Here is a 12,032-nt window from a genome sequence, read left to right as displayed (position 1 = left end):
ATGACTTACTCTCACTAAAACTCAAGGGCCTCAAAAAGGGCATAGAGCTGGTTGCACTTCTGTACTAAATCAAATGTTTCTTTTTATATTCATTTTTGGGTTTTGGAATCCTGGCAAGGCAGCATAGCTATGGAGAAGGTGATGCCAGCCTATCAGAATGGTCCATAACTAGGGTGGGGAGGTTGGAGATGCTTTTCCATGGGACAATTGCTCTTGCCCTTTTTGGTGGTCACGGTCATTCTGGAGGAAGATGCTGCTGAATGATGAATTATCCAAGTTAATCTCAAGATTGTACACCCTGCACCTTTTGCAATGAACAAAGAACAATACAGCACAGCAACAGGCCCTTCAGCCCTCCAAGCCTGTACCGGTCATGATACCAACCTTTGCCAAAATCCTCAGCACTCTTTTGTGCCGTATCCCTCCAAACCCATCCTATCCATGCGCTTGGAGAAGGGGACAGGAAAATCAATCGATCAAGCAGCTTGGATGCACCAATCGAGCAAATGGTGAACCTTTTAGAACAGTAATAGCATTGAGGTGTTAGGAAGAGGCACTCGAGATTAAACTGCATCTACCCTGCTCATCTGTGTTGATACAGTTAGGTTTTTGGTCAAGGTGGCCCCCAAGTTGTTGATGGCAGATTTGGCAATGACAGTGTTGCAAAGGTCAAGAGGAGATGGCTGGGCTTTCCCTTGTTCAAGATAATAATTCTCTGGGACTTGTGTTGTGCAAATCATGCCAGATAAATCTCATGGAATTCTTTGATGTGGCAGACAAGATGGATAGGGTGGATGTAGTGTATGTGGAGAGTCAGAAGTCTTTGAAAGTGCCAAACAGGGAGTCATTAGAGATTAAGTAGTAATTGAATTCAGAGAAGGGCAATAAATTGGAATGGAAAATTGAGCAGAAGGGATGAAAGCGTAGCAGTTAAAGGCAATTTCTCCAGCTAATTTGAAGTGTGCAGCACAGTCGTAGTTTCCTGGGACTGTTTCAGTTCACTGTGCATCTATGATTTGTGCGCAGCGGTTTAAGTGCTCATATTTGCAGACATTAAAATTGGAAGTAGAATAAATAACTCTGAGGACCAAGAGAAAGCTACAAGAAAGGCAAATTGGTGAATGAACAAAAGTAGCAAATAAAACAGGGAGAAGGCTGTAGGATAGCCATTTATCACATCTGAGTTATTGTTTACAAGAGTTCACAAGAATGATCCCTGGAATGAAGAACTTGTCGTTTGAGGAACGGTTGAGGACTCGGGGTCTGTATTCGTTGGGAGTTTAGAAAGATGAGGGGGATCTTATTGAAACTTACAGGATACTGCGAGGCCTGGATGGAGTGGACATGGAGAGGATGATTCCACTTGTAAGAAAAACTAGAACCAGAGGGCACAATCTCAGACTAAAGGGACGATCCTTTAAAAAGAGATGAGGAGGAATTTCTTCAGCTAGAAGTTGGTGAATCTGTGGAACTCTTTGCCGCAGAAGGCTGTGGAGGCCAAGTCACCGAGTGGACAACACTGCTGCCTCACGGCGTCGAGGTCCCAGGTTCGATCCCGGCTATGGATTACTGTCCATGTGAAGTTTACACATTCTCCCCATGTTTGGATGGGTTTCGCCCCCACGACCCAAAGATGTGCAGGGTAGCTGGAGTGGCTATGCTAAATGACCCCTTAATTGGAAAAAATTAATTGGGTACTCTAAATTTTTTTTTAAAAAGTCACTGAGTGTCTTTAAGACAGAGATAGATAGGTTCTTGATTAATAAGGGGATCAAGGGTTTTGGGGAGAAGGCAGGAGAATGGGGATGAGAAAAATATCAGCCACGATTGAATGGCGGAACAGACTCGATGGGCCGAGAGGCCTAATTCTGCTCCTATGTCTTATGATCTTCTGCATAAAGGGCATACTGGGTAACCTTTCATATTGTCAACTAGGTGTCAGAGTTGTAGCTGTATTAAAATAGTAAGGGGAATGAGTGGTTATAGTGCTGAAGATCTATGCACCAGAATCAGGGTGTTGTCAGGGCCCCAAAGCCATCGCTGCATCCAGTACAGCTTGCAGTTTCTTGATGTTACATGTGGTCAATTGACTGGACGCTTAACACTAGGAGTGGATGAACCAAAGACAAAGAAATTCAATGGAATTACAAAGATGAGACTGGTTCCAATGAGCCAATCTTCAATTCTTACAAACCACCATTCAACTGTTGCTAAAGTAGCTTGTAATCTATAAATCTATTCCTGAGTTTACGGAGTGGATACAATTTGGAAAGTTATTTTTTATTTTTTCTCCCCTCAAGGAACTACCAAGTCTTGCTGTGGTACAGTTCCACTAGTGCTTCACCGAACAGGCACTCTTTAATTGTGAGTCAATATAGCAAGTAAATTATCTGAGTCTAATCCCGCTATTCATGCATATAGACAAGTTCCACCAGAAGTTGACAAGTGGCTGCAGTAAGGTTCAGGATTGTCTTTCAGTCTCCTCACAACTCCGAGGCCACGTGGAGCACCCCAAATACAGTAACGCTATGGACTGTAAATACAAGATAATCACTAATAAACCTATAAGGAATTAGTCAAAAATTGCTTTACTCAGCACATGATTAGAATGTGGAATTTGTTACCACAAGGAGCAGTTGTTATGTAGGGCAGATGCATTTGAGGAGATGTTGGAGAAGTACATGGAGAAAAGCAGCTTATGCTGATGTGTCTGAAAGGAGGAACCAGAAGTAGAGAGGGGTGCAGTGAGGGAATTCCAAAGCTTAAGGCAGCAGAAGGCATGGCCATCAATAGCATAGCGAATAAAATCTTGGATGTGCAAAAGGACAGAATTAGAGTACCTTGGATATCTTGGAGAGTTGTAGGGTTACTCAGTTACAGGGAGTGTGAAGCGTGAGGTAATGGTGGGATTTTGGAACAAGGATAAGAGTTATAAACTTGAAACATTGCTGGACTGGGAACCAATATAGATAAATGAGCACAAAAGATGGGTGAACAAGACCTGGTCCGAGTTAGGGTATGGACAGCAGAGTTTTGGATGAGTAAAGAGTTTTCGGAGGAAAGAAAATGGGACATCAGCCAGGAAAATATTAGAATTGTTAAGTCTAGAGGTAAAGGAATAGGTGAGCTCAGACATGAATGGGGACGAACGGAGGTGCAGGTGGGTATTCTTGGTGATGGGGCACATTTGTAAAGTTGCCGTAGTCCCAGATGACCATAGGCTACTTTCTCCTTTGAGGGGGAGAGCTGACTGGTGGTGATTTAACCTGAGGATCACCACACCTCAGGCGAGGGGCAAGGTTCAGAATGCAGGTCCTTCATGAATAACCTCAGCTGGTATGGGGTTGAACCTCTGCGGTTAGCCTCGCTCTGCATCACAAACCAGCTGTCCAGCCAACTGAGCTAAACCGGTCCATTTCTTGCATTGTTGGAATTAAAAGCCCTTCTTGAAACCCACCTCTTTCATCAAGCTTTTTAAGTCACCTCCCCTTATATTATTTTTGACTTGGTGCGGATTTTTCTATGAACCTCGTTTTTTCCCCCCCCACAACCACTGTGCTATATAATTGTAATTATTTGTTGTATTATTGATCTGATGGACTTCCTCAGACCCTCTCTCAGGTTCTTTATAACTACTCACAAGCAAGGAGGCCAAAACTAGGCCTAACCAAGGTCTAATACCTGGACTGCATAGCATTTGTTCTGGATTTAATGTCCCAGTCAGCACCTCTTATTTGCTTTAGGAAATAACAATTTGTTCATGTTATATAAAACATTTCTCCTGTTCCACAACCTTCAAGCGCACAGCCCTACATGGTGTATAGTGCTTAGAGTTACGACACACGCAACCCCTCAGAATAAAGAGCTACCAATAAAGTGACAATAGCATTTTCTTTTTGAAAACATGAGCATGCCCACATCTACTAATAACTTGCCCACTGAGGGACTTTAGGTTGCGGCTATGCCTTGGTAGGTCGCACGGTCGGCAGCTCCTGCCGATAACGGACATTTGGGCCCTTTTAAGGAGCTCCAGCGGCATTTGGACAACGATTCGGTGTGGGAAGGAAACAGTGAGGGTTCCCCAGCACTGTATGGAGTGGACCAGGAGCGGAGCGGTCAAAAGAGTGGCTTTAGAGAAGAGAGAACAGGCGTGAAAAAACAAGATGGCGGCGTGCGGTGATCAGGCAGCGTGGCCCCAGTGGTCTCGGGAGCAGCAGGAGTTTTTGAGAAGCTGCTTTGCGGACTTGAAGGCGGATATGTTGGCCCCTATGAAGGCGTCGATTGAAAGGTTGGTGGAGACCCAGAAGATCAGAAGATGCAGGGGACGGCGATTAAGTAGGTGCAGCAGAAGGCCTCGAGAATGAGGACAAGATTCTGGGCATGGCGGTCAGAGTAGAAGCCCACAAGGAGCTGCACAAAAAATGGCAGGGGAAGCTGGAGGACCTGGGGAATAGGTCAAGGAGGCAGAACCTGCGGATTCTGGGTCTCCCTGAAGGCGTGGGGTCGGATGCTGGGGCGTATGTGGTCACGATGCTGAGTAAGCTGATGGGCCCCGGGGCCTTCCCGAGGCCCCTGGAGCTGGATGGGGCGCACAGAGTCCTGGCCAGGAGGTCAAGGGCGAACGAGCCGCCGAGGGCTATGGTGGTAAGGTTCCACCGCTTCACCGACAGGGAGAGTGTCCTGCGATGGGCGAAGGAGGAGCGGAGCAGCAGGTGGGAGAACAGAGAGATCCGGATTTACCAGGACTGGAGTGCAGAGCTGGCCAAGAAGCGGGCAGGATTCAATCGGATCAAGGCAGTCCTCCACGGGAAGGGGGTGAAGTTCCGGATGTTACAGCCGGCGAGGCCGTGGGTCACATATCAGGACCGACACCATTATTTTGATACGCCGGAGGAGGCATGGACTTTCATCAAAAATGAGAAGTTGGACTCGAATTAATGGTTTGCAGTATGATATGAGGGTTGTGGGTGAGGGAGATGGCGCGATGTTTGGGTGGGTTTTTTCCCCACGTTTACTTGGGTCTGGGTGGCTCCGTGGCCTGGGGCCCTCGGGGATTGGGGCGAGGTCGCAGTTGGGAGGTGCTGTGTCATAGGGGGTGGGATCAGCCCAGGCAGGGAGCGCGTTTTCCCCCGCAAAATGATGGGGGTGGTACTGTGTTCGATGCCCGCACTGGTTTATATGCAGTGTAGGTGGGGGGGTGGGGGGGGGCTCTCTCTACCCCACTGGGGGGGGGGGGCTGGAGATTTGGATGGGGAATCCAAAGGGGGATTGGAGGCAGAGGAGGGAGCGGCCGGGGTCAGCATGAGTCAACTGGCTTACGGGAGTGCAATGGGTAGGTTATCAGCCCCCCGATCCGGCTGATCACATGGAACGTGAGAGGCCTGAATGGGCCGGTCAAGAGGGCCCGTGTGATCTCGCACTTAAAGGGGCTGAAGGCAGACGTAGCCATGCTACAGGAAACACACCTGAAGATTGCGGATCAAACCAGGCTGAGGAAGGGACGGGTGGGGCAGGTTTTTCCACTCAGGGCTGGATGCGAAGAACAGGGGGGGTTGCAATCTTGGTGAATAAGCGGGTGGCATTTGAGGCGCTGGGTACTGTGGCAGACAAGGTCGTTATGTTATGGTGAGTGGCAGGCTGCAGGGGGCCCGGGTGGTGCCAGTGAATGTGTATGCTTCGAACTGGGACGATGCGGGGTTCATGAAGCGGATGCTGAGTTGGATTCCAGATCTGGAGTCATGTAGTTTGGTAATGGGGGGGGGGGGGGGGGGAAGAGAGAGACTTCAATACGGTCCTGGACCCGACTCTGGACCGGTCTAGGTTAAGGTCGGGTAAGCGGTCGGCAGCGGCCAAGGTCCTGATGGGGGGAGTGGATCCGTGGAGATTTGCCAGGCCAAGGGCGAGGGAGTTTTCCTTCTTCTCCCATGTACACAAGGCTTACTCGCGGATAAGTTTTTTCATGATAAGCAGGGTGCTGATCTAGAGGGTGGAGGGGGCGGAGTATTCGGCCATTGCGATCTCGGACCATGCCCCGCACTGGGTGGAGCTGGGGTTGGGAGGAGAGAGGCCACGCCTGCTGTGGCGAATGGACGTGGGACTACTGGCGGACGAGGAGGTCTGTGGGCGGGTTCGGAGGTGCATCCAAAGATATGTGGAGGCCAATGATAATGGGGAGGTGGCGGTGAGTATAGTCTGGGAGGCGCTGAAGGCAGTGGTCAGGGGGAGTTAATCTCAATCAGGGCCCACAGGGAAGAGGGAGAGGATGGAGAGGGAGAGATTGGTGGGGGAGATACTGAGGGTAGACAGGAGGTATGCGGAATCCCCCGAGGAGGGGCTGCTGAAGGAGCGCCGAAGCCTCCAAACGGAGTTTGACTTGCTAACCACGGGGAAGGCTGAGGCCCAGTTGAGGAAGGTACAGGGAGCAGTGTACGAGTACGGGGAGAAGGCAAGTCGGATGCTGGCGCAGCAGCTGCGGAAGAGGGAGGCGGCTAGGGAGATTGGGGGAATTAGAGATTGGGGGGGGGGTGGGAAAGAGAACATGGTGCGGAGTCCAGCTAAAATAAACGAGGTCTTTAAGGACTTCTGTGGTAAACAATATGAGTCAGAACCCCCAGAGGGTGGGGAGGGGATGCGGCAGTTCCTGGACCAACTGAGGTTCCCAAAGGTGGAGGAAGGGCGGATAGAGGGACTGGGGGCCCCGATTGGGATGTAGGAGCTAGTTAAGGGGTTGGGGAGTATGCAGGCGGGCAAGGCCCCGGGGCCGGATGGATTCCCCGTAGAGTCCTATAGGAAATTCTCGGAGGTGTTGGGCCCGCTGTTGTTGAGAACTTTTAACGAGGCTAAGGAAAAGGGTATCCCTCCCCCGACGATGTCGCAGGCTCTGATCTCGTTTACCCTCAAGCATGATAAGGACCCGCTGCAATGCGGCTCCTATAGGCCGATTTCACTCCTTAATGTGGATGCCAAGCTGTTGGCAAAGATCTTGGCCACTACGATTGAGGATTGTGTCCCGGGAGTGATTCATGAGGATCAGACGGGGTTTGTGAAGGGCAGGCAGCTGAATACGAATGTGCGGAGGCCCCTGAATGTGATCATGATGCCCTCGGAGGGGGACGATGCAGAAGTGGTAGTAGCAATGGACGCGGAGAAGGCCTTCCATTGGGTGGTGTGGGAGAACCTCTAGGAGGTGTTAGGCACATTTGGATTTGGGGAGGAATTCATAGGGTGGGTCAACGAACCGGCTGCAGTCAGGGTACTTTAGGTTATATCGTGGAATGAGGCAGGGGTGCCCTTTGTCCCCCCTGCTGTTTGCCTTGGCGATTGAGTCGCTGGCCATGGCGTTGAGGGAGTCCAGAAACTGGAGGGGGGCGAGCACCGTGTTTCGCTGTATGCGGATGACCTGCTCCGGTATATTGCGGATCCGGTGGAGGGGATGGGGGAGGTCATGCAGGTTCTAAGGGATTTTGGAGACTTTTCTGGATACAAGCTAAACGTGGGGAAAAGCGAGCTTTTTGTGGTGCATGTGAGGGGCCAGGAAGAGAGGTTGGGGGAGCTACCGCTCAAGATGGTGGAGAGGAGCTTTCGGTACTTGGGCATCCAGGTGGCCAAGAACTAGGGGATCTTGCACAAGCTCAACTTAGCGCGGCACCGTTGCCGCATCCGCCGACGCAGTATACAACGAGCCCGGTGTTGGCGGCGACACTGAGGATTTGGAGGCAGTGGAGATGGCATAGGGGGGAGGTAGGGGCCTCAGTTTGGACCACGATACGGAACAACCACAGGTTCATTCCAGGTAGGATTGACGGTAGGTTCCTAGGCTGGCACAGGGCGGGAATCAGAAGGATGGGGGATTTGTTTATCGATGGGACTTTTGCCAGTCTGAGGGTGCTGGAGGAGAAATTTGGGCTACCCCCAGGGAATACCTTTAGGTACATGCAGATTCGGGCATTGTGAAAAAGCAGGTGGGGGAATTTCCGCTGCTGCCTGCCCGGAGGATACAGGACAGGGTGGTCTCGGGGGTGTGGGTGAGGGATGGCAAAGTATCAGACATATACCAGGAGCTGCAGGAGGTGGAGGAGGCCTCGGCGGAAGAACTGAAGGGCCAGTGGGAGGAGGAGCTGGATGAGGGCCTGTGGGCTGACGCCCTGGGCAGGGTCAATTCCTCCTCATCTTGCGGCATGCTTAGCCTGATTCAGTTTAAAGTGGTGCACCAGGCGCATATGACAAGGGTGAGAATGAGTAGGTTTTTTGGGGTAGAGGACAGGTGCGTGAGGTGTTCAGGGAGCCCAGCAAACGATGCCCATATGTTCTGGACATGCCCAGCGCTTACGGAATTTTGGAAGGGCTTTGCAAAGGCTATGTCCAAGGTCTTGGACACTCGGGTGAAACCGAGCTGGGGGATAGCGAAATTTGGAGTATCGGACGATCTGAGAGTTCAGGGGCAAAATTCTCCCCCAACGGCGCGATGTCCGCCGACTGGCGCCAAACACGGCGCCAATCAGACGGGCATCGCGCCGGCCCAAAGGTGCGGAATGCTCCGCATCTTTGGCGGCCTAGCCCCAACATTGAGGGGCTAGGCCGACGCCGGAGGGATTTCCGCCCCGCCAGCTGGCGGAAATGGCGTTTGTTGCCCCGCCAGCTGGCGCGGAAATGCGGCGCATGCGCGGGAGCGTCAGCGGCCGCTGACAGTTTCCCGGCGCATGCGCGGGAGCGTCAGCGGCCGCTGTCAGTTTCCCGCGCATGCGCAGTGGGGAGAGTCTCTTCCGCCTCCGCCATGGTGGAGACCGTGGCGGAGGCGGAAGGGAAAGAGTGCCCCCACGGCACAGGCCTGCCCGCAGATCGGTGGGCCCCGATCGCGGGCCAGGCCACCGTGGGGGCACCCCCCGGGGTCAGATCGCCCCGCGCCCCCACCCAGGACCCCGGAGCCCGCCTACGCCGCCTGGTCCCGCCGGTAAATACGAGGTTTGATTTACGCCGGCGGGACAGGCAATTTCTGGGCGGGACTTCGGCCCATCGGGGCCGGAGAATCCAGCGGGGGGTCCTGCCAACCGGCGCGGCCCGATTCCCGCCCCTGCCCAATCTCCGGTCCCGGAGACTTCGGCGGGGGCGGGATTCACGGCGGCCTACGGCCATTCTCCGACCCGGCGGGGGGTCGGAGAATAAAGCCCCAGGAGTCGAAAGAGGCCGGAGTCCTGGCCTTTGCCTCCTTGGTAGCCCGAAGAAGGCTCTTGTTAATGTGGAGGAACGCGAAACCCCCAAGCGTAGAGGCTTGGGTCAATGACATGGCGGGGTTTCTCAGGTTGGAGAAGATAAAGTTTGCCCTGCGAGGGTCTGTTCTCCAGGCGGTGGCAACCGTTCCTTGACTTTCTCGTGGAGCGTTAGGTGGAGGTCAGCAGCAACCGAGGGGGGGGTGGGGGTGGACTGATGCCCTACTTTGCTTTGCTTTTGTTTATTAAATTCTTAGTTGGTTAAGGGGTTAAGTTGTTTTGTTGGCACAGTCTTTTGCCTTCTTTGCATTATATTTCCTATTGTAGTGTTTTGTAAAAATTATGGAAAAATCTTGAATAAAAAGTTTTTTTTTTTTTTTTTTTAAAACTTGCCCATTGAGTTTAGTGCATGGAACAAAGCTTTCACAAATTGGTTTGCAGATCAAAAATGGACCAGTCCATAGACAATTCAACTTCAGCTATCTAGCTTGAAGTTGGGCAAAGGACATCAGTTTCCATTTTAAGCCAAGTTATGTCAAAACTATTATAAAAACTGACATTTCTACCCTTTAATTCACTGACAGGGCTGTTGTGATCCCATCATGTGTCTGGGTACCAAGCAAGGGGAAGATTGGTCTCAGCTCTCAAATGCCTCCCCAGACCACAATCGAAACAATCTCGCAGGAAAATTGACAATATGTTGAAGGGCAGCTCGAATACTTCTCATTATTAAATAGATGTCAAATGTTCAACATAAAAGAATTGCAACAAATACATAGCACAACCAACCATAACTGGAGAGGGAGAAACTTTAGTGCTTCGTTCGCGATAAAATATCTTCCTAGGTGCTGATGAAACTCATACTATCCTCAAAATTCTGTGGCTTTGTTTCAATTTTTGTGGGGGTTATATGGCAAAAGTCCCGAATCAAGCAGCTCTGCAAACGAGTAAAGTTTAGACAAGTTCAACTGAAGACCTACTGGGCAGTCAGCCAGCAAATTAACCACTTTCCAGCCTAATCCTTATGGAGTGATGCCAGGAAAACAACCTACAATCTAGCTTCTTTATGCTTAGCTGTTAACCTTGGACCTTTTGAATGTAATTGGAAATATCAATCTCTTCAATACAAAATTAAGCTCTTTTCCCTATTTCATTCTTAAAGCATCATGGGAGCAAATAAATTAGCTTCCCAGTTCCCAGGCAAAAGAAATATCAGACAGTTGCACAGAAGTTTCCCTTTGCCTTCCATTTCATTCAGAACTGCATTTCTTACCTCGTTAGATAACAACTGTACCCCAAAAGCATTCATTGTTCACTTCAGAATAACTTAACTAGACCATAAAAGACGGAGGACTAATCCCACTGTACTAACAAGCCCTGTTCCCACCAGAACAGTGAGTATGCCTACTAATCACCACAACAATTTATGAAAAAGGATAACAGCTTGAAGAGTACCAAACTATAACGGTGAAATTTGCACCAATTACCTATCGGGTCGCAAATCTGGTCAACACTACACGTCAATGTTCTTGGTTCATCCAAAACATGCAGTCAGAGACCCTGGCTAGTAAAATGTGGGTTAATAATCAATAGCGAGAGCAAATATTGCGATAGCATAACGTCTTTTGCCTTTAACTGTGACGTACATTTTACTGAGTGTTAAATTAACACCATAACTGACTGGAAACAAACACTGCTCCCAAAGCAAGCTTGAGGGCTGGTCACACTCACCTGTTCACTGTAGAGAACCTGCACATTTTTTATGATGCGACAGTGTTTTTGGAGAATAGCAACACCCTGAGCCAATGGCATTCCTGAAAAAGAGAAACAATGCAAATGAATCAGTTTATAACCAGGTCTTTCCATCTGGTCCATATGTTCTGGGCATGTCTGAAGCTGAGAGGATTCCGGCAGAGATTTGCAGAGGTCATGTCCACGGTGCTAAAAACAAGGGTGGTGCCGAGTCCAGAGGTGGCAATTTTTGGGAGTGTCAGAAGATCCGGGAGTCAAGGGGGCGAGAGAGGCCGACGTGTTGGCCTTTGCCTCCTTGGTAACCCGGAGACGGATATTGCTATCGTGGAGGGACTTGAAGACCCCAAAATCAGAGATCTGGGTTAGCGACATGGCTGGATTTCTCAGACTTGAGAAGATTAAGTTCGCCTTAAGAAGGTCAATGCTGGGGCAGCACGGTGGCAAGCATTGCTGCCTCACTGCGCCGAGGTCTCAGGTTAGATCCTGGTTCTGGGACACTGACCATGTGGGTGGAGTTTGCACATTCTCCCAGTGTTCGCGTGGGTTTCGCCCCCACAACCCAAAGATGTGCAGGGTAGGTGGATTGGTCACGCTAAATTGCCCCTTAATTGGAAAAAGTGAATTGGGCACACTAAATTTATATTTTAAAAAAAGGTCAATGCTAGGGTTCGTCCGGAGGTGGCAGCCGTTTGTCGACTTCTTCGGGGGAAACTAAATGTCAGCAGAGGCAATAGGAAAAAGGCGAGGGGGGGACGGGGGGGGGGAAAGTTGGGCTATTTTCTGTTTAGGGTAGGTGGGATTTGTTGGGGATGGAGATGGTTTACGCACTATGTTTATATTTTTATTTGTACTGTTTACTGTTATTATAATAAAATTATAAATACCTTAATAAAATATTTTACAAAAAAAAGCTGCTTAAAAACATTCAAGTATAATGGCATGTTAAAATAATGTTCAGCCAGAAAGAGAAAGATTGGGGGGGGGTGGGGGAAGCAAGAGACAAAACAAAATCAATAATACCTGGCAAATCATTGCAAGCCACTCAATTCCAGTAAACAGCTTGCACAACAGTAC

The 12,032-nt window shown here is 50.1% G+C and overlaps 1 protein-coding gene across 2 annotated transcripts in view; it reads right to left on the bottom strand.

Annotated features, from left to right (window-relative positions):
- The window catches only part of phaf1 (phagosome assembly factor 1), a 100,258-nt gene extending 89,185 nt beyond the window's left edge, over positions 1 to 11,073 (bottom strand). For both annotated transcript variants that reach the window (XM_072518471.1, XM_072518472.1), the window contains exon 1: positions 10,938 to 11,073. In XM_072518471.1, coding sequence (XP_072374572.1) covers positions 10,938 to 11,072 — 135 coding nt within the window. In that variant the 5' untranslated portion in view covers position 11,073. The remainder of the gene's footprint in view (positions 1 to 10,937) is intronic.
- Positions 11,074 to 12,032: the final 959 nt, after the last annotated feature.

This window comes from Scyliorhinus torazame, chromosome 10, assembly GCF_047496885.1.
Source record: "Scyliorhinus torazame isolate Kashiwa2021f chromosome 10, sScyTor2.1, whole genome shotgun sequence".
Lineage (NCBI taxonomy): Eukaryota > Metazoa > Chordata > Chondrichthyes > Carcharhiniformes > Scyliorhinidae > Scyliorhinus > Scyliorhinus torazame.
Note: the sequence above shows the minus strand (reverse complement) of the source record. Positions and strands in the feature narration are given on the sequence as shown.